The 21,951-nt window shown below is 52.5% G+C and overlaps 6 protein-coding genes across 6 annotated transcripts; 4 read left to right on the forward strand and 2 right to left on the reverse strand.

Annotated features, from left to right (window-relative positions):
- Positions 1-439: 439 nt before the first annotated feature.
- Positions 440-5,544, forward strand: cyt-5 (cytochrome-5). Its single transcript, XM_957477.3, has one exon. The coding sequence runs from the start codon at positions 944-946 to the stop codon at positions 5,213-5,215; it is 4,272 nt and encodes a 1,423-aa protein (XP_962570.3). The 5' UTR covers positions 440-943; the 3' UTR covers positions 5,216-5,544.
- A 313-nt stretch (positions 5,545-5,857) lies between these two features.
- On the reverse strand, positions 5,858-7,692 carry NCU06307 (multisynthetase complex auxiliary component p43). The gene has a single exon (XM_957476.3). It carries the CDS (start codon positions 7,452-7,454, stop codon positions 6,195-6,197), a length of 1,260 nt encoding a protein of 419 aa, XP_962569.1. The 5' UTR covers positions 7,455-7,692; the 3' UTR covers positions 5,858-6,194.
- Positions 7,693-8,457: 765 nt separating this feature from the next.
- On the forward strand, positions 8,458-11,752 carry crf5-1 (chromatin remodeling factor 5-1). Its single transcript, XM_957475.3, has 2 exons — positions 8,458-9,435; positions 9,510-11,752. Exons 1-2 carry the CDS (start codon positions 8,889-8,891, stop codon positions 11,684-11,686), a joined length of 2,724 nt encoding a protein of 907 aa, XP_962568.3. The 5' UTR covers positions 8,458-8,888; the 3' UTR covers positions 11,687-11,752.
- A 4,344-nt stretch (positions 11,753-16,096) lies between these two features.
- On the forward strand, positions 16,097-18,157 carry NCU06305 (tartrate transporter). Its single transcript, XM_957474.2, has 3 exons — positions 16,097-16,601; positions 16,664-17,396; positions 17,461-18,157. The coding sequence occupies exons 1-3, from the start codon at positions 16,270-16,272 to the stop codon at positions 18,070-18,072; spliced, it is 1,677 nt and encodes a 558-aa protein (XP_962567.2). The 5' UTR covers positions 16,097-16,269; the 3' UTR covers positions 18,073-18,157.
- Positions 18,158-18,428: 271 nt separating this feature from the next.
- Positions 18,429-20,314, forward strand: NCU06304 (HET domain-containing protein; the record flags this gene model as incomplete). Its single annotated transcript, XM_957473.3, has 1 exon — positions 18,429-20,314. Exon 1 carries the CDS (start codon positions 18,485-18,487, stop codon positions 20,312-20,314), a length of 1,830 nt encoding a protein of 609 aa, XP_962566.3. The 5' UTR covers positions 18,429-18,484.
- A 68-nt stretch (positions 20,315-20,382) lies between these two features.
- On the reverse strand, positions 20,383-21,878 carry NCU06303 (alcohol dehydrogenase). Its single transcript, XM_957472.2, has 2 exons — positions 21,575-21,878; positions 20,383-21,488 (listed from the first exon to the last, which is right to left on the reverse strand). The coding sequence occupies exons 1-2, from the start codon at positions 21,726-21,728 to the stop codon at positions 20,515-20,517; spliced, it is 1,128 nt and encodes a 375-aa protein (XP_962565.1). The 5' UTR covers positions 21,729-21,878; the 3' UTR covers positions 20,383-20,514.
- Positions 21,879-21,951: the final 73 nt, after the last annotated feature.

Consider the following 21,951-nt stretch of genomic DNA (forward strand, 5'->3'; position numbering starts at 1 on the left):
CAAGCAGTGAGTGTTCTGGCCGCCCAGACGGGGTGGAGACCGTGCTCTCTTCCTTCGTCTTCGTTCTTCAGTTCAGTTCTGAGCTCATGTCCAATTGGCGCGACGCTCAGGGTCGAGGCGGAAGAGGTGGGTCGGATGGCGGGGTGGACCGTCGGCCGTGTAAGTGAAAAGTCAGATGGGCCAATCAGCACGACGCGTGATTCAGATTGAATTCTCCTCCAAGGCCATTGTTAAGCAGATGCACAGACCAAGGCCCAGGATGAGTGGGGCCTGATGGGACGACCTTACCACTTGTGGGTAGACCCGCCAAGAGAAGGTGGCCATCGGCTTCGGTGGCTCGGGCTGTGTGTATCAAAAAATTTGGGGAGGGTCCCATCACAAATCCTATCGCGCCGCAGCTTATCAACCTCTTCTCGAGGTATCTTTTACCACCAGACCACCCGAGTCTGCCACTTCCTGCACTGCACTGCACTGCACACCTCACCTCACCTCACCTCACCTCACCTGCACTTCCAGACAGAGCAGGAAGCGGAAGCAACCTAGGAAGATCAGTCCAGTCGGCAAAAAATACAGCACACACACGGCCGGTTGTTTCCTCCCGTCGCTACGAACTTCTTCCATCATCCCGTCTTGTTTACACGGCATTTCGAGCGGAGAGACATCACCACCACCATCGCCGCCATCACCACCCACACTGCAATCGCATTCATTTGTCGCATTGCACTGCTGGGCAGGTGTCGTTTCCTCTCCCCTCTTGTACAATATTCAATAGTCTTTGCTCAAACGACTTGCACTACTTCCTTCCCCCATCTTTCTTGTCCAATGTGTTATTAATCCCGATCCGACCATCTATCTACATTGCCCTCAACACGCCCTCTCGCTCGCTGTGCTGAGCCCTGTCTCACTATCTCGACACTCTCGACACCCTCGACATCTTGATAAGATGCTTCCCCGAACGGCTTCGGCCACTCGAACTCCCCATCTCAACCGCCTCGTCTCGGCCGGCTCCCGCAGAGTCCTTCCCAGATGCTCGTCTTCTCTGGGTATTCGGGGCTCGCTGGCTGCCACCCCTAGGCTGTTGTCCACCATCACTACCCAGCAACCGAGTCCACTCAAGAGACAGCCCGCACCCCGGGCGACCGTTGGCTTCGAGCGCCATCTCGCCACTGTACTAGACGAACCCGCCCAGACTGCGACAACGCCCCTATACGAACTGCGATCATTCTCGCCGCAGGCCCCTTTGACGGTTCGGGATCATACCAAGGTCTATGCGAAGCAGCGCGTGAACTACCATGGCATTCCTGGAGACGTCAACGAGATGTTCTTGGTTTTCGAGGCCTGTCTTCAAGTCGGACGTCTTGAGCGAGCCGCTCAGGTTCTCAAGCGGCTTGCCAACCTGGACGTTGTGCCACCAGCCGACTATTTGGATCTCTTCAACCAGTATCTCGATGCCAAGGTTTCTCAGCTCCTGCAAGAGCCTGATGTAGACAAGGCCGACGACATTCACAAGGCCTTCGAGACTATGGTTAGCGACGGCAGAGAGCTTCCTGTTGGTGGTGAGACCGTTGCCTTGCTTCTCAAGGCATCTCTCACCTCCACGGATCCAGAGACAATGCAGCGTTACGTTACGAGATATCTCAGCCTGCTTCCCACACAAATTGCCCTCGAGACCGTCTTCAACACCGAAATCTTGACATACGAGGAATTAACAAAGGTTGCTGAGCTCTGCCCCAAGTACAACATGCCCGACAACGTGGATCCCGATACCTTTGCGCAGCAACAGCAGCAGCAGCAGCAGCAGCAGCAACAGCAACAGGAGCAACAACAGCAACAGGACACATCTATCGACCAATCGGAGGTTTCAATCGAGCCCTTGCTCACTTCCAGCGAACCTTCTGCAATCCCCGAAGTTCTTGGTACTCCCCAAAAGGGTTTCGGTCTGCAGTTCGTCAAGCGAACAGTCAGCATGTTCAAGGACATACCGGATGGTTTCGACATCTCGACATTGCCTATGTCCCAGCAGAGGGAGATCCAGTCCAAGTTGGAAAAGGACTGCGTTGACGCATCCTTGGCACGCTGGCGAGAGGAGAACGAGTCGCTTCAAAAAATGGGCCTAAATACATCCCTCGATACTCCATCACTCAATTCGAGGCTCTACCAGTGGCAGAAAGATCTTGAAACTCGTCTGCGCACGATGCTTGTGGAGGTGGAAAAGTCTGAGATGGTGAGCAAGAAAAACAAGGATGACCTGGACCGCTGCATTTACGGCCCCTTCATAAGGCAATCCAACCCTGAGCGCCTGGCTGCGGTCACCATCATCAGTACACTCAGCTCGCTCGCCATGGGCGGTGCCCACAAGGGCTCCACGATCGCATCTCTCATCACTCACATCGCCAAATTTGCCGAGGAAGACATCAGGGTACAAAAGGCTGAAGCCCTGATCAGCAAGCGCAACCTCCGAAAGGCCAAGTCCAAACAGCACAACCCCCGCTCTGTTTTGCGATTCAAGAACTCGACTGCTTCTGCCGGCTCCAGTGATATGGCCGACTCGAACAACGTCGCCGTTGAGATGGACGACGAGGCTTGGACAACTACGATTCGCACAAAGGTCGGCGCCGCTCTTCTGTCCGCCCTTCTTGACACGGCAAAGATCACGCTTGTCCGCGAGGATCCCGTGACCAAAACTCTTATCACGCAGAACCAGCCCGCTTTCTCCCACGTTATGCAGCTAAGGAAAGGCAAGAAGATTGGAACCATCATCCCGAACAAGGCCGTCGTCGAGCTACTGGTTCGTGAACCCGTGCCGGACTTTCTTGCTCGCCATCTTCCCATGGTCACCCCGCCGGATCCCTGGGTATCCTTTGAGAAGGGTGCCTATCTCGAGACCAAAACACCTGTACTTCGGTTGAAGAACGGTGAGAGGGAGCAGAGACTCTACACCGAGGCTGCAATTGCTCGCGGTGATATGGATCAGGTCTTCAAAGGTCTTGATGTCTTGGGCAAGACAGGTTGGAAGATCAATTCTCCAGTCTTCAAGGTCATGCTGGACGTCTGGAATTCGGGCAAGCAGGTTGCAAATATTCCTCCTCTTGACCCCATCTTTGACCTACCTCCCGAGCCGGCATCCACCGAAGACCCGACCGTCAAGCGTGCGTGGCTCAAGGAGATCAAGGTCATCGAAAACGAGAGATCGGGTTTGCATTCGCAGCGATGCTTCATGAACTTCCAGCTTGAGATCGCTAGGGCATACCGAGATCAGACATTCTACTTCCCGCACAATGTTGATTTCCGTGGACGTGCCTATCCTATTCCCCCTTATCTGAATCATATGGGGGCTGACCATGTCCGTGGCTTGATGCTTTTCGCCAAGGGTAAGCCTTTGGGGGAGAGCGGCTTGCGCTGGCTCAAGGTTCACCTGGCCAACGTTTACGGCTTCGACAAGGCTAGTCTGCAGGAACGTCAAGACTTTGCCGATGAAAATATCGAGAACATTCGTGACTCGGTAAATAACCCGTTGAACGGAAACCAGTGGTGGTTGCAGGCCGAGGACCCATGGCAATGCCTTGCTACGTGCTTTGAGCTCGCGGCAGCACTTGAGTTGGAGGATCCCACAAAATATGTATCTCATCTCCCAATACACCAAGACGGAACCTGCAACGGACTGCAGCATTACGCCGCTCTCGGTGGTGATACGTGGGGTGCACAGCAAGTCAACCTGGTTCCCGGAGACCGTCCTGCCGATGTGTACTCGGCTGTTGCCAAGCTGGTCATCAAAGGTATTGAGGACGATCTTGCCAAGGATAATGAGTTTGCCAAGGCCATGCATGGGAAGATCACACGCAAGGTGGTGAAGCAAACGGTCATGACCAATGTATACGGCGTGACATATGTTGGCGCAAGGAAACAGGTCCTAAAGCAAATCGAGGCGGCATACCCAAATATCACGGCTGAGTCGGGCATCGAAGCCGCTCTCCTAGCCTCGTATGTGACACAGCATATTTTCAGGGCAATGTCCACCATGTTCAAGGGCGCTCACGACATCCAGAACTGGCTTGGAGAGATTGGTGGACGTGTCTGCCGCGCCTTGACGCCCGAGCAGCTGGATGAGTTTGAGAGGTCAGAACGGTCTCCTCATGGAGATGGCACAGCAAGCGGTGAGAATATAACGCTCGCCGGGAACCCCAGAAAGTCTTCTGCCCACAAGAATGACGAGATCCTCAACAATTTCCAGTCAACCATCATCTGGACAACACCCTTGCGGATGCCGGTCGTTCAGCCATACAGGAAGCACGGGACCAAGACTGTCTCGACCTGCATGCAGGATCTTGTCATGACGATCCCAGAGAGGTCCGATCCCGTCAACAGGAGGAAACAGCTACAGGCTTTCCCGCCCAACTTCATTCACTCGCTTGATGCTAGTCACATGATTCTGTCAGCGCTACACTGCGACGAACTGGGCCTTACCTTTGCCGCTGTCCATGACTCGTTCTGGACTCATGCTTCTGATATAGACTCCATGAATGCCGTCCTTCGCGATGCTTTCATTCGAATCCACAGTGAGGATGTCATCGGCCGATTAGCTGCCGAGTTCCAGGCTCGGTACAAGAACTCCCTTTACCTCGCAAAGATTGAGACGGGCACAAAGGTGGCCCAGGAGATCCAGCGGTGGCGCGTCAGAAATAAGCTCGGCCCTAGGAAGGAGCTGCTTTTGGAGAAGGAACGCCAAGAGCTTCTTCGCTCATCAAACCCCGAAGACGTCGAGAGGGGCAAGAAGATGATCTCGCCGGCCAGTCTCTACGAACTGTATTCCAGCGCTGAGGATCTCACCGTCCCCGAGGACCTGAAAGAGGTTACTATTGGCAACCTCGCCGGTGTTGAAGAGACGAAGGTTCGCAGAGGACGGGAAATGGATGAGGAGGGAGAAGTAGATGGCAGTGAGGAGGCCGTCGAGCACGAGGATGGGATGCACGAAGATGAGATGCTGGCCGACGAGCCTAGGGACATGGACGGCAATTCGGGGCTTGACGAACTGAGCGAACTGAGGAACACCAACCACTTCGCCCTCTCACAAAAGCGCGCCAAAGCCTCGATCGCATCAGGTGGCAAGCAGAAGCACTATCTTGACATCTGGCTTCCATTGGTCTTCCCACCAATTCCGGAGAAGGGTGACTTCGATGTCCGGTCTTTGAAAGACAGTACGTACTTCTTCTCTTAAACCTGGGGATTGAAGTATCGCCTGTCTTCTATCAGTCATGGTGTGTAGATATATATAGAGCGGAAGTCTCTGGAGCAAGGAAGATGTTCGATATTCAAAAGCGATCCATGGGCTGGCGTTCTGGAGTACCTTCTGTAAATAGATCTTGACGCATATGATGTTGGTGGCATTTTGGGCGTTGGCGAAGAGAAAATAAACTGGGCCGGTTATGTAAAAGAGGATGGATACAGAGTGGTTGGTGGGGGAAGTTGGCTTCTTGTGTAGATCACTATCGTTAACATTGATTGGTTTTTTGAGCATATTATAACAACTCTTCTCATGGTTTCCGGATTATACGATGCACATAATGACTCGGGTATATGTTTTCAGCATAGCAGTGGATCGATATCTAAATCACATATGTTCACAGCAAATCGCCTTTAACGCCCCAATACCACCTCCGCAACAAATCTCATCATCCTTGTAAAACTCCTCCCTCTTTCTATTCCCATTGTCACTTTCATTGCCACTCCCTTTACACCCCGTCGGCACCACGCACCCAGTAACACATGTCGGACACGGCTTCGTCACCAACACCGTCGGCAGTCGGACAGCCAAGTACTTGGGCGTTTAATTTGGCTGCTTTTTTTTAATAGTGAAAGGTTTATTTGTTGGTGGATTTTTCTTTTGGTGTTGATGCTATAGCGCAAGATAAATTTGTATGTCATTATTTACATCTCTCCAGATCCCAGAACCTTTTTCCTGGAATGCTCAACCCGCACCTAGTTGATTAGCTGAGATCTGGCTCTCGGGAGCCCGTAGATGTTACAATGCTGGAGACAGCTTGTTATGTTAAAGGGTGCGATGAGGACCAAGTTTTCAGATGGAAAGGTGAAAGATAAAAAAGAAAACTTTATGCCTGGAACTTTTCATTCATTCGATTCTCTCATCAGAAGCTATTTTTATTTTTATTTTATTTTAAATCGCCTCATAACAACTTTTACCTAACCTGGGCACCAGCCAAGGTAGGAACAGTGCAGACACCACCGCTGGCGGTCACCAGCTTAGCAATGCCGCTCTTGCCCTCCAAATCCTTAACATCCTTGCACACATCGACATCAAAGGCCACCTCAAGGGCACCGGTGGTGGTGAAGCCAGGCTGGAACGTTTCCCAGATCTTCTTCTTGGGGTTGAGCACCTTCTCGGGCTCAGCGTTGAAGCCCTCAAAGTAGACCTTCTCGCCGGCCTTGGCGTCAGCGGGAGGGTTGACGAGCTCGACGGGGCCCTTGTGGTCGTCCTCGACGCCCTCCTGGGGCTTGGGCGAGGCAGCGAGCACCATGGCGCACGACTTGATGCCACGCATCTTGACGGGCTTGAGGTTGCAAACGACAACGACCTTGCGGCCCTGCATCTCCTCGAGAGGGACGAGCCCGTTGAGGCCGGAGCAAACGGTGCGGCACACCTGGCCCTCGTACTCGGCGGTGTCCTCGGTACCGGGCGCATCGCCGACGGCGATAGTAGAGACGAAGAGCGAGTCGGCTTCGGGGTGCTTGATGGCCTTGAGGATGTGGCCGACGCGGAGGTCGATAAGACCGGGGGAGAGGGGCGCGGGGGGAGGAGGAGTGGCCTTGGGGCGGCGGTTCTCGTTGACCTTCTTCTCCTTCTTCTCCTTCTTGGGAGCGGCGGCGGCGGGGGCGGCGTCGGTGGCGGCCTGGACGACCTGGTCCTTGACCTCGACGGCCTTCTCGACAACGGCGGCAACAGCCTCCTTGGTCCGGTCGACAACAGTGGCGGCAGCGCCCTGAACGGCAGAGGCAGCGCCCTGGGCGGCGGCGGCAGCAGCGGCGGCCTTCTCCTTCTTCAGGCGCTCCTTCTCAGCCTTGGCGTCGACGGGAGGCTTGACGTAGAGGATCTCGTCGGCATCAATAGCGATCTTGTCGGCGTCGGCAACGTTAAGGCCGAAGAGAGGGCTGTTCTGGACAAAGTCGACGAGGCGCACAATGTTGGGGCGGCCCTGCTGGCCGGTGCGCTCCTCGGGGGACCAAGCCTTGACGAGGGGAGCGACGGCCTCGTAGATGGCAATGTCAGCCTTGGAGGGCTTGGTGCCGAGGACGGTTGTGCGGGTCGCGAGGTCGGCGTTGAGGGCGTCCAGAACGGACTGCTTATCGTCCGAGGCCTTGATGGTGTCGGCCTTCTGGATCCATTGCTGGACCTCCTTCTCCTCGGCGGGAGTGTACTTGTAGGTGTCGAGGGCGGCCATGATGCGCGAGTTGGACAGCGAGATGGAAGTCGGCGAGACGAACTGTCGCGAGAAGACGCTGCGAAGAGCGGGACGAGCAAACCGGAGGGGGAACAGCTTGAACGACGTTGACTCCCGGTGCTGGAGTGTTTATTATAGTCGTACTACTACTGTGTATGTCTGGACAACAATTTTGAGTTTCAATTCCCAATTGCGGGGCAGGCCACTTTCTCGATGGAGTTGAGTCAAATCGGATGGGACGAGGGGCAGCTTTGCGACGTGCAGGGGGTCGTTATCCGGGTCCAGACAGTGTCCGTGCACCCCAAGCAACCCGCCCCAAATCACAGTCCATCGATACCTTTCCTCGAGCACAAACGTCCCACTGGAATACTCTTTTCGCAACTCAGCTGGGTAACGAAATGGCCTTGTTCGTGTGACCTGTTAGTTATGAATCTGCGTATGTAAAAGTCTCTACCCTTTTTTGTATCGGAACGCCCAGATAATAAGAAGACAATTTGAAAACTGGGATCGGGAGGTGCTTCTATAGACTAACAATTTGTGAGCAGTGAACACGGACCAGCTTTTTGCTTGAACAGGAAAACAGGCACGGACATTGTCTGGACCTGCCTGGACATCGATCACCGACATGCCGGCCCGTGCTGTGGCAAGCTTGAGGCAAGATTCCGTGCATATCCTAAACGCTTATGCCAAAAGTGCATGGCATCACATCTGTCAATCTCTGTGTGTAAATCATGGAGGCCGTCTGTATCGCCGCTTCGATCGTCACATAAGGGCTCAACATCAACATTACATATCGGGCTTCAGGCTTTCACATCATAGCATGTCTTTTCAGTCATTTACTTATGCTTGACAACACTCATTGATCACCGTATCTACATACTCGTAGCGATGAGAGTGACTAGATGGCTCGTGCACTCGGTGGCTGCCTGAACCTCGTGACGTCGTGGCAGCCAGTCTCGCGTTACGATGGCCTTGTGTCTCCCCCATCGCGTAGATCGTCGCGTTTTCGTAATTGACAAATCACTTCGCCTCGGCCCCTCCCATCGCCAATTGCCCTCCAAATTCAGTCTTCCCGCTGCAATCTCAACCCATATGGCGACAATGGTACTTTTCTGAATTATCCGTCAAATCTCTGCTTGCCTTTGCCTTGTACCCATTGGAAATCCACCTGATCATCCCTTGCTGCAATCCTCGACGCTCTTGATCTCCCTGTCGTTTGTTTCTTTGTGTGTGGCGAAAACCCAACAAAAACAAAGATCGGGAACTAATTTTGCTTTTTTCTCTGTGAATCACAAAAAACGTTTGTGTCTCTTGTTTCCTTTCAATTTTTGCTGGACTTGAAAACTTTTTTTTGTCCACAGACTTCGACCATTGTCAAGTCAGCAGAAAACCTCTCAGCCATCAAGGTACACGCCCGACCAGCACCCTTGAACCATGCGGTCGACATCTTCATCCTCGGCGTCCGGTCGCGGATCTGGTAGCTCACGCGCTCCGTCCCGACTGCCTGATAGCGTCCCTTCGTCTCCTCCACCTGAAGAGCCACTAGCCCGACAGCAAGAAGACATCATGATGGACGACTCAAAGATGAGCTACACAAAGTTGCGCGCCGAGCAAAGGCTTGCCGAGGAAGAGGAAAAGGCTCGCGTCGAAAACGAAAAGGCAGAGGAAAGGCGCAAAAAGAAGTGGAAAAAGAAGGTTCTGAGCAAAGAGGAGCGCGATGCAAAGGCAAAGGATCTGGACCGGCTTCTTGCTCAGAGTGCAGCTTTCAGCAGCATCCTGACTAACAAGACAAAGGTTCTTGGTCGTGTGGGAACTGGTCTGGATGGAAAGACCCTTGGTGAACATGAGTTGGCCATGGCAAAACAGCCCAAATGCGTTGTCGGCGGTACCATGAGAGACTACCAACTGGAGGGACTGACATGGATGTATGAGATTTGCGTCCAGGGCATGTCTGGCATCCTGGCTGACGAAATGGGCTTGGGTATGTTGAGCCTCAACTCTTTTCCTAAGCTGATTTTGGTCTTGGCTAACGGCTGCATCTCTATCACACTGCAGGCAAAACTGTCCAAACCATTTCCCTAATAGCGCTGTTACGTGAGCAGGAGAACTACTTGGGGCCTCACCTTATAGTTGCTCCCCTCAGCACCTTGTCTAATTGGATTGATGAATTCCACCGTTGGGTGCCCTCCATCCCGGTTGTCATGTATCATGGCACCCCTCAAGAGCGGCAGGATATCTTCAAAACCAAGCTCATGCACCATCTCCACGGCGGCAGACCGACCGAAAAGTTTCCTGTTGTCTGTACAAGCTACGAGATGGTCCTCAAGGACCGAGCGAATCTCTCCAAGATCAACTGGGAGTTTATCATCATCGATGAGGGTCACCGCATGAAGAACTTCAACTCAAAACTGTTCAGGGAACTCAAGACATTCACTTCAGCCACCCGTATCCTTATGACCGGCACCCCATTACAGAACAATCTGAAGGAGCTTTGGTCACTTCTAAATTTCCTCTTACCAAAGATCTTTAGAGATTGGGAGGCCTTCGAAAGTTGGTTCGATTTCAGCGACCTTGAAGATGAGGAAGGAACTGAGGAGTTTATCGCCGACAAGACCAAGCAGGAGCTTGTAAAAAAGATGCACGTGGTCCTTCAGCCCTTACTTTTGCGGCGAGTAAAATCTGATGTTGCCAAATACTTACCAAAGAAGCGCGAATATGTCTTGTACGCGCCCATGACGAAGGAGCAAACCGATTTGTACAACGTCATCAACGATAAACATATTGATACCCGGTCATATCTGGAGAGTAAGGTAGTCGAGCGCCTTACTGGAGCCACAGCCAGCACCGCATCATCACCAAGGAGTACCTCTCGCTCTTCCAAGGCAAACAGCGTGAAGATGGAGTCTGATAGTCTCAGCGAATCAGGAAGCTTCACGACCAAGACCAGCGCACTTACTCTCCAGGAAAAGGAATCAAGCCCGCTAGCCAAGAATGCTTTTGCACTAATGATGGGCAAACGGACACGGGGTCGTCCGCGCAAGGCTCTTTCTGTGTCCGAATCTCCTGCGGAAGAGACAACGCCAGTCAAATCCACCACAAAAGGCACAAAGAGGAAGGCCGCACCGGCTGTAGAGACTCCGGCACCAAAGAGCACAAAGTCAAGCAGACAGTCTACGCCTATGAGCACTCGGAGCCGGAGTCGGCGAGGAATGCGGTCGTACAAAGAAGCAGACTCTGACGAGGAGCTCCTCGATGACGATGAGTTCGAGAAGAAGCTGGCCAAAGAGGTCGTAGAGGACGATGTCCAAGACATGGAAGTTGATCTCGACGCCGAGGAGATTAAGCGCGCCCAAACTCTTGATCTAGCCAAGAAGGAAATTTCCAACAAGAAGCTCGGAAACCCACTTATGCAACTCCGCCTCGTCTGCAACAGTCCGCATAACTTCTACAATCCCTGGTCCAACTCGGACCAGCCCATCGACGAGAGCATCGTCACCGCCTCCGGCAAGATGCTCTTGCTGGACCGGCTCCTCCCCGCCCTCTTTGAGCGGGGGCACAAGATCCTCATCTTCTCCCAATTCAAGACTCAGCTGGACATCCTCGAGGAATACTGCCGCGAGCTACGTTCATGGGACGTCTGCCGCATCGACGGTGGCGTTGCCCAGGACGACCGGCGAGCGCAAATCGAGCAGTTCAACACGGATCCGGACGTCAAGATCTTCCTGCTGTCTACCCGCGCCGGTGGGCAGGGTATTAACCTTGCCAGCGCCGACACGGTTATCTTGTTCGACAGCGACTGGAACCCGCAGCAGGACCTGCAGGCGCAGGACCGGTGTCATCGTATCGGACAAACGCGGCCCGTGGTAGTGTACCGGCTGGCCACCAAGGGCACAGTGGAGGAGGAGCTGCTTATGAGTGCGGACGCCAAGCGCCGGCTCGAGAAGCTGGTCATCAAGAAGGGCGGGTTTAAGACTATGGGCCAGAAGCTGGACCTGCGCGAGGAGGGACTGGATCGGGAGACGCTGCGTGCGCTGCTGCTGAAAGATGGGCAGGTTTACAAGTTCAGCGGCGACAAGGAGATTCTGAGCGACGAAGATTTGCGGGTGTTGTGTGACCGGAGTGATGAGGCTTATGCGAGCGCGGCGAAGGGTGAGGGCAATGCTGATGGGTGGAAGGTTATTGAGACGCAGGCGGAGGGGATTAGAACGGCGGGTGAGAAGAAAAAGAGGTGATGTGGTGCTCGTGATTGCCTATCACTCCTTGGAATAAATCACAGTTGAATATATCCATGAACAGGATGATGTTAGCGTGTTTCGCGGTTAACCCTATGATTGCTCCAGGCCTTTAATGGTGTCTAAACTCACGGAGGTTGATGATGATACACATAAGGTAAAGTAACAGGAAAAGGACATTGATGTTACTAAGAGGGTACGAACATGAAGGGGTACACGTTTGCAGGTAGGCTTGCTATATACCCAAAACTTTGTTGACGCAAAGAGAGGAAGTTGAACCATGGAAGTAGGATTCAATGTGAGGAATGGAAAAAAGAAAAAAAGAAAAGAAAAAAAAAAAAAAAGGAAAGAAAGAAACAGAGGAAGTGTACCGAACAAAAGAGGAAAGGAGACAAAAGTCAACACAACCCAATTCTCACCACCATTGGTCATCGATCATCGATCATCAACCCTTTTCTGTCGAAGTCATTCTCCCCCCCACTATCTAAGGGATCAAGTAAACACTCAGCTACGTTTCTTTGGGGGGTGAATGAAAATAACCTCCTTCCTGCCTGAAAACCCCAGGGAAAAAAGATTTCAATCCTAAGCCACAGACAGAGAACGAATTAATCACGGGCAATTCGAGTGTTGCCTGTTCACCTTCCCGAGGCACGAGTGGACGCGTTGACGTTGAAATCATCAGAGCACAACATCTTCGCAAGTGGCACGTTTCAATTGTATGCCGAGAAGAAATATCAAGACGCAGTATGCATTGCTGGGTTACATTGATGTGTACCGGCCCTTTTAATCTTTTTTTTTTTTTTTCATGGTAGAGTAGACGGCGACACACCGCCTATCCTTCGTGTAAAGAGCGAGCTTCTCCCATCCATCCCGTCACTATGATGCAACGAGGGCAAAAAGAGGACATAAAAAGGAGCCAGGTTTAAAAGCGAGTGTTTAAAAGCGAGTGGAGCTTCAGCCTTTTGGTGAACATGCAGCTCAAGAGTGTGGAAAAGTTGCTCCAAGAAACGGCGGTGAAGTATGGAGTTTGAAGCTGAGAAGAATGAGGGACCACGCTGACGGAGTTGAAACGCGTAACTCGGGCAACAGGTTAAGTCCAGATGGTAGATATCTATCCCTGGAGTGAGGCCGCTCAAATCCTCACCACTTTTCCATGTCCATCGCAGAGTGCCAGGTGGTCTGTCAGCCAATTAGATAATGGACTTTGAACTCTAAAAACCGTGATGTTTTTCTCTTCTCTTTTCTTTTCTTTTCTTCCCTCTCCAACAATTCATTGAAGAATGCCCATAGCGTAGGCATGGAAAAGTTGTCATGGGCAATCCGAGTCTCACGGTCTCGTCCGCTCCACTAACCCCTGAGCTAAAATGAAAAACTTGTAAACAAACAGGAAGGGGACCAAAGATATCTGAGGCCTTTGTACTTTTCTCAACTGTTTATCTGTGTGTTCCAGACTTTCAAGCATACCTGCCTGATAGGAGCGCAAGGTCTCAGGTTTCTCTTTTTTTTTTTTAAGGCAGCTATAGACGAGCTTGCAAAGGTATCATCATCTTCATACAATTACAGACGCCTACCTACCTTCGTGAAGAGCCATCTCGCAGTCGGAAATAACGGGTAATATCGGCTTTCGAAAGCGAAACAGCGAGCCTGCGAACCTTTCCCGGCTCCGGCATCGTAGTACTGCGTACATAACAATCCCCGAACCCGAACCCGAACCCAACCCAACAAGATGCCCGGCTCCATCGGCCCATCGTCATCAAGGTCACTTGACGTTACAGATTTTCCATCGGGGGCCCTGAATCGTCACTGGCGGCGGTTTCCATTTGTTCCAAACTTCTTTTTGTCTGGGGGGGGGGGGGTCCGGGGAATGTTACATAGTTGGTTAGTTGAGTTGTGATGGGAAAAGCCGGCGTGATGGTACGGGTAGTAAGTGGTGGGTTCCATGGACTGAGTCGGGGAAAGTGGATACAGAATTGTCATAGCCCGCCAACCCCCCACGGACTCCACGGACTCCACGACAGGTTCGGGATCCCTAACCCGTTTTGCGGCTCTCTCCATGGGGAAATGGGGCGGGGGGGATGACTGGGAGATTGGGGGTTAGACTGGGGAAAAGTTCCCCGTTAGGGGACTCCATAGGACCCCCACGTAACGTAAAAGAAACTAAAGCGATGAAATTCCGGGGTTGTTGTCGTCGTCGACGGCTGACCGACGACATTCGTCCAGGACGTGGCAACGTGCGTCCCACTGTGGAGCGGTTTTAGTGTAAGAAAAAAAAAATAGTGCCAACTTGAGTCAAGATTTGCCAAACACTTCTCGCCCTGGTCGTCTTTTGACAGACAACCATCATTCACCTGGAGAGATGTGAACTGCACCCACAGGGCCAGGAGACGGGACGGGCTGGACGAACCAGGACCGGGTCTTGTGTGCCGGCCCGAGGTTCTGGTGAGTTCCGATACCAGTACGTACCTCGCAGAGCCTTGGACGGTGTACGTAAAACCTAGAATAGTGAGCTCCTCGGGGATGTAGGTGTTGTGAAGATGTCGGCTTCGTAGTAATGTTTATTACAGGCGGTGAAGCATGAGTCCCGGACCGAGGGAGTTTGCGAGATGTGTTGGACCCTGTCCGGGGGCCAGGAGGATCTAATATAGACTTCCCGTACAGCCCAGATAGCCGAGCTCGCGGCTAGAGACGGATTCTGTTTTGTTTCTGTCGATAAAGCGCCAACGGGTACTTCATACAGTCGCAGTCAAAGGGGATCATCAGGGACTGGTCCCCCAACGTTGAACGGTGACCCAGATCAGGCATGCAACTTTATCTGTGCGCTAGGCCATGCGACTGATTTGAGTTTTGGGAAATACGCGGAGAATATTTGACTAAGACGTCCCCGTGGGTAGCAGAAGGGATTTTGGGGGTATCCAAAGATCGTGGAGTGTTGAGGTTGGTGTTGTTTGACGAGACATATGCCAAGACAGACAAGACCAGCCAAGCTTGAGGCTCCGTTCGGGGGAAGCGGAATCGCGTGCTGCCCTCCAAGGATGTTGGTCTGCCGAAAGTGTGTGCATGGTGTTGGTACCTACCTTACCTATGTATACATACTGCGTACAGTTGAAACCCCTGCAATTACAACCTCCAGGAAATGCATATACGCCTGTGAGTACATATGATCTGACTGGCTGAGTTGATTCCCAGCCACGACTATACAATGCTGTATACTAATTTCGGACAGTTTCTGGTACGTACACTGTACACACTTATCTATAGGTCCCGCGTACATATTAGAGCTCTTTGTACACAAAAGTGTCGAAATTCATCATCACATATATGCCATGTTGTGCATACAATCCTCAGGTCTGACATACATGTAGTTTCAGGGATTCTATTGTATCTGTACTCGCGAGAGGAAGGGTTGCACGGCAGGAACTGCAACCGTGATGGCCACGTTTGCACCTGATCGTCCAGCACCACGCGATTGCGGAGACCTCCTCCGACGGTAAAAAGAAGATGGAAGCGAGTTTTGACGAGAAAGGTGAGGACGGAAAAATCGGCAGGCAAATGCCGCGCGATCCGTTGGATCGATACATGTCTGCGTCGGCGGAAGAGTCGAGACCTGGTCAAGATTTTCTGGCGCAAGGGAAGCGAGTGAAACCTTGTGAGCAATACCTAGGTAGGACTTGTCGGGATGTCGGGGCGCCTACTGGAAATGCCCAAGTCCAAAAAAAAGTTGGTGGTTGCCGTGGAAGGAAACTGATGACCAGAAATTGTCAGCTGTATCAGAGTCGGGACCTAGGTAGAATGTTGTCTGGCAAGCGGCACCGGCAGCGGCAAGTCGTTGTGGTTGTCCAAGTTTTCGAACAGTTCGCGTTGATGTCGCTCCCAATTCCCAAAGCAGAACCTCAATGCCGTGTGGGGCATGCAGGTCGCTTCAATCCGGGCCGAAAAGAAAGCGGGCTACTGCAGAGTCGGGCGCAACTTCGCAAGAAATGAAATGTTTTTGTTAACTGTTAGTGCAGCTTGTCAAGCCTGTCAAGACTTTATCATCACCGAATACCTCGGGGCGCTTTCAAAGAGGCGTTCCCGTCTTAACTTGTTCCAGGTCTCGCCTAGGGGATTCCTCCAATGGAGCTGTTCATCCAGATTTGTGGTCCATGTTCTGGCCGTAACTGGTTGTCCACCCTCTGACATACATCCGATAGCACCACATCTGTATATACCATTGAGAAATGACAATGTCAGGTCTGTAGGAAACCTCTGAAAAGCTTGTGTGACTTGCAGGCATCAAAGTTCGCCATGTTGCCAGGTTTCACCAGCCATCCATCCTAGACTTCAACGTTGCTGTTCCTTGCAATGCGGGGAATAACCCACAATATCCACGAACCGGCGGTTTGTGGATTAACTTGTGGGACTCGTATGGGGGTGATTTTGAGGGGAAGATATGGGGGAAACGTTGGGGGAGTGATCGATGGGGTAGAAAAAGTGGGACGTCATCAAGGCCTTCAGGTCCCGTCGTGTAAGAAGGCTGGGATGGATACCTGACATGGGTAGAGGTAGGATCGAGTAACCATCTCGTGCACTTAGTGCTCTACTTAATGCGCCCCGTCTGCCATCCCCATCCCGACAACCCTTTCTCCTCATCCTGTTCCTGCTTTGTCTGGTCTGGGTCCGTGGTGTTTCTGTGTCATCTTGCCTATCCACCCCCTTACAACACATACAGCATGGCCAGGCACGGGGGCCGTGATTCCCTCTCAGGAATCGAGAAGCCGGCGGTCGAAGCATCCGAGAACTATACACACAATGAGCAACCAAACACTGGCAATCTCAATGTTCGCGCTATGGACCCTGAGGAGCGCATTCGTATCGAAAAGTCTCTCCTCCGCAAGCTTGATGCTCGGTGCTCCTACTTTGTTGTCATCTATATCTTGTAGGTGACTCGATTCTGTTCAGTCTCCTTGGAGCCAATAAACCATACTAACGACCTGGTAGGAACTACCTCGACCGAAACAACATTGGTGCCGCCCGTCTCAAGGGTCTTCAGGAGGATCTCAAGTTGACCGATACCCAATATGCGACATGTCTCTCCATTCTTTATGTCGGATATATCCTCATGCAGATCCCTTCCAACATGTTCATCAACCGAATTCCCCGGCCATCGCTCTACATCTCGGCAGTCATGGCGATTTGGGGTCTCATTTCGACGTTGACTGGTCTGGCCAAGGGCTTTGGTGGCATGGTTGCCATCCGGTTCCTGCTGGGCTTCGTCGAAGCCGCCTTCCTGCCCGGAGCGCTCTTGATCCTCAGCAAGTGGTACACCCGTCGTGAGCTGACCAAGCGCAACGCCATTCTCTTCTGCGGCAATCTCATCTCGAATGCCTTCTCTTCTCTCGTCGGTGCTGGCGTCTTGTCCAACATGGACGGCGTGCTGGGTCACAGGGCCTGGAGGTGGCTGTTCTATATCGAAGGTGCCGCCACCATGTTCGTCGCCGTTATGGCGGCTTTCATCCTTCCCGACTTGCCGACCAACAGCCGCGGGTTCACCGAGGAGGAACTCTTGGTCGCCCAGTTGCGCATGACCGAAGATGTCGGTGAAGCCGATAGCGACTCGGCCGATATGGGGACCTTTGACGGCTTGATCATGGTCGTCAAAGACTGGAAGGTCTACCTGATGATGCTGACTTTCACTGCCTACACCACCGGTTTGAGTTTCAACGCCTTCTTTGTGAGTTTTCATCATGGTATTCTGTACGCATGCATCGGCTCATCGCTAACAACACAACAAACAGCCTACACTCACGGGTACTCTTGGCCTGGCATATGTTCCCACTCTTCTTCTCAGCGCCCCTCCCTGGGTCTTTGCCTGCATCTTCTCACTCATCAACGCCTGGCACTCAGATCGCAAGCAAGAAAAGTTTGGTCACATTGTCGGCCCCATCTGCATGGGTCTTGTCGGATTCGTGATCAGCATGGCCACCCTCAACAAGGCGGCGAGATACGTTGCCCTCTTCCTGCAAGCTGGCTCTTACGCTGGCTTCATCGTCTTTTACTCGTGGATCAGCTCTTCGTTCCCCCGCCCACCTGCCAAGCGTGCCGTCGCTCTGGCCATGATCAACGCTTTCAGCCAGCTTGGCAACGTCGCGGGATCGTACGTCTGGGACCTGAAGGAGAACGGCTACCGCAAGAGCTACGGCATCGTGACGGCCATGTTCGGTGTCACGGTTGTCGGCTGCTGGGTGATTCGCATGGTGCTTGTCGACCAGAACAAGAAGCTTGCGCATGGAGAGGAAAGTGCATGGGAGGTGCACGACGATGTGGCCAACCAGACGGCGAGAGTGGAGGGATTGAAGAGCGAAGGTGCGGATCTGAAGCCACAGATTGGGTTCAGATATCTTGTTTGATTTAGCGCAGGAAAGTGTATGACTGTATGATTCATTTCAGATCTTGGTTAATGATACCCCGAAAATTTGTTCAACTGATTGTGAATTCGTTTTCCCTTTTTGTCACTGTGACTGTTGTGGAAGTTGCAGATACCCAACTTCCAGTACACGTACCTTCCATTCCATGTAACCTACCCCGCTACCACTGGGCAGGTGTTTGTGGCGGATACTGTAAGGGTAGTGAGATGAATGGAAGGGACATCCACCTATTATGTGCAGCTCAGCTGCCTGCCGTGCAGTCATGAAAGGTGCCTGCCGCAGGATCAACTAGCGCCTGCTTGCTCCTGTCTGCGGTACCTCGCCTACAAAAGTCACAGCTGCCGCCGGATTAGATAAGGTATCTCCTTGGACAGATCTCTCTGGCTTGTTATGGATGCAGGTAGTATTCTCCCAACGAGCCCCCAAAACATCCAGAGTTTCCACGCGTGCCCTCGTTCTGCAGAGTTTCAATTTCGACCTCAACGGCGAGCTGACTGGCATTTCTTCTCACTTCAAATCTTACCCATCAATCACCATGTGGTTGATCAACACACGCACCCTTGAGCTCGAGGAGTTTGTGGGCGCCGACATACCCGCGTATGCCATTCTTTCGCACACATGGGAGACTGGAGAGGTCACATTTCACGACGCCAAAGCAAAGCTCCTGGGGAAGCAGACCTCTCAAGGCGCCCGCAAGGTAGCAAAGGCATGTGAAGTTGCGGCCGAGCATGGACTGGCCTATGCGTGGGTCGATACGTGTTGTATTGACAAGTCCAGTAGTGCAGAGCTCACAGAGGCCATCAATTCCATGTTCCAATGGTATCGCTTGTCGCAGATTTGCTTGGTCTACCTCTCCGACCTCAAAGCAGTTGAACTTGACCACGCAATGTACACATCCCGCTGGTTCAAACGTGGATGGACGCTTCAAGAACTCATCGCTCCCTCCAGACTCATGTTCTACGACCAGGACTGGAAGAAAAGGGGAACGAAAGAGGATTTGGCAAGCCTACTTAGCAAGATCACTCGCATTGATATTGGAATCTTGTTGGATCCTTCCAGAATGTATACTGTTCCGGTTGGCAAAAGAATGAGTTGGGCGGCTGACCGGCAAACAACGCGTTTGGAAGACAGGGCCTATTCTTTGCTGGGAATCTTTGACATTAACATGCCTCTAATATACGGAGAGGGCCCGAAGGCCTTTACAAGGCTGCAAGAGGAAATTATACGGCGAAGCAACGATGTCAGCATCTTTTGCTGGCGGACCCAGGAAAATACACGTTGGCGCGGTATACTGGCCTCCTCGCCTGATGATTTCAGGTGTGCAGCAGACACTGAGGATGATGTGGCTCTCAAGAACGGCCCTGAATACACTTTGACAAACAAGGGCCTCCGAATTGAGCTCGATCTTGCGTCTGCTGGCCCGAACCTCTACTTGATGGCACTATATTGTACCGACTACTTCAAGGACGAGTGGGAGTGCATCTACTTGACGGCCATTGGTAAGGATTCGTATGCGAGGGCTCGACCACAAGAGCTTGTTTGCAAAGCCCGAAAGGGTTTGTCGTGGGTCCGGAAGCAGTCTCAATACCTCACTGAGGAGATGGACTCTGAGATGTCGTCCATTACACTCAGGCATGCTTTGGATAGGTCATTCACGTTTGATGGGCTTCTACACACAAGGTTGGGATACCAGCTTGGCGGCACACATCCTGAACGTTTGTGGCATCACGATCACGCCGCGTTTCTTCATGTCGGTTACAAGCCTTTCGTTGGCTGTCATGTGTTGAAGCCGAATCCAAGGCGCTTTGCCTCTGCGGTGATACTTGCCTTCGGAGTCACGAATGAAGGGCGCAGCTGGCTGTGTTTTGTAGAGAGACATACCATCTGTCCCTGGTCCCCATCGCAGCGTGTCTTGAACCGTGCTGAATGCCTGAATACTCCTGTCAAATGGTCAAGGGAAGTCAGGTCAAGCATAGTAGGCAGTATAGGTCAATACGGAATCTTTCGAGATCAGAAAGAGGATATGCTTGCCGCAACGTGGGCAACAGACTCCACATTTCTTACGGCTACACTTGCCGAAGAAGTGCGAGATGGCTGCACCACGTATGTCATAAAGCTGAGAGATAAAATCATTGTAAGCAGCGAGGATAGCCAGGAGCAGAATACGGGTGGACCAAAAGATGGAGACAGAAAGTCGTGGCTGATGAGGGCTATCGGCCTTTGACTGGCTCATCGAAGTACACGAACTATAAGAAATAGTACTGCAAGAACGGGTCGTCAGTGATCATTGGTCCGGACTCGTTGAGAGTTGGATATTCGAAAATAATGGCATATTCCCAGCAATTAATGCAGAACTCTTTCGGCACCTAGGGCCCTCTCGCAGCCTCACATCGCTATGATACAACATCCCTCAATCGACCTTTTCTACTCGACCTTAACAACCACCTTACCAAAATGACTGCCACTCCTCAAGTACTTGATCGCCTCCTTCCCCTCCTCAAACTCAAACACCTTATCCACCACCGGCCTAATCTCATGCCTCTGATAGAACTCGCACATCTCCTCAAATCGGTCCCTGGGACCATTAATAATTCCCTTGAGCGTCACAGTCCTCCTCAGCGCCAACACGTTCACATTCATCCTGCTCCCCTCCCCACTGTCTTCCTTACCGGCCGTATACCCAATGCAAGAGATCAGCCCGCCAAACGCAATGCAATCCAGTGCCTTATACAGCGTTCCCGCCCCGCCCGTCTCGAGAATGATATCCGCCCCGTCGTTCTCTCCCGTAATCTCCATCACCTTCTTCTCCCAGTCGGGCGTCGTCTTGTAGTTAATCACATGATCGGCGCCCAACTCCTCCTTGGCCCTGCGCAGCTTCTCGTCGCTCGAACTCGTGATGATGGTCCGCGCCCCGGCCGCTTTGGCAATCTGCAGTCCTGCAATAGCCACGCCGCCCGTTCCCTCCAGCAGCACCGTTTTGCCCTGCAACGGCTTCTTCCCATCATCAGATGCCTTGGTGGCCCAGGTGCCAAAGGGCTCCATTCCGAAAATGGCCATCCAAGCTGTCACGGCGGCAATCGGCAGGCAACTCGCCTCCTCGTCGGTCAGGTACTCGGGAACCCGGACGAGGCCGGTGGAGGGAAATACGCGGTAGGTCTGCAACACGCCGTCGAGAGGCTTTCCGAGCGCCGAGGCCAGGTCCTTGGCGGTGATTTGGCCGGTGAGGTGGGATTGGCAGAAGGTGGAGAGGACGCGGTCGCCTACTTTCCAGGCGGACTCAGAGGCGCCGGGGCCGAGGGGGCCTACGGCGGTGATAATGCCGAGGGCGTCGGAGCAGGGGACGAGGGGAGTGGTACGCCTGGAGTAGGCTTCGTAGTGGTTGTATTCGCCGTTGGTCACTGCGGGGGGGTCGTTAGCTATGTTCTTATGGCCGTGTGGTGGACTTGAGCGAATGGGTGGTGATAGTAGTGAAGGATCAACATACCCTCCGTATCACGGTAGTTAAGAGAAACAGCCTTGATCTTGACCAACACTTCATCCTGGCCGGGGGTGGGCATGGGTGCAGTGCCACGAGTGAGGTTGTCGAAGCCATCTTCGAATGTGTGCCACTGCTGGACTTCCTTTGTTTGAGTAGACATGGTGAAGTTGTGTTTGCGTTGAAAACCGTCGCAAGGTGAGCTGGAGTGAGAACTTGAGCGATCTTGATGAGATAGAATGGATATTGTAAGAAGTGTAACTGAAGGAGTTTATATAACTGTTGCGGTGTGAGACTGATGTAACAAGCTGATAAATGTGGTCGTAACCGCTTCGCGATGTGGATCGCCCATGGGATCGCGATTTGTAAGACAGGACGCCCTTTCC

Source organism: Neurospora crassa, linkage group IV (assembly GCF_000182925.2).
Source record: "Neurospora crassa OR74A linkage group IV, whole genome shotgun sequence".
In the NCBI taxonomy this organism is placed as follows: Eukaryota; Fungi; Ascomycota; class Sordariomycetes; order Sordariales; family Sordariaceae; genus Neurospora; species Neurospora crassa.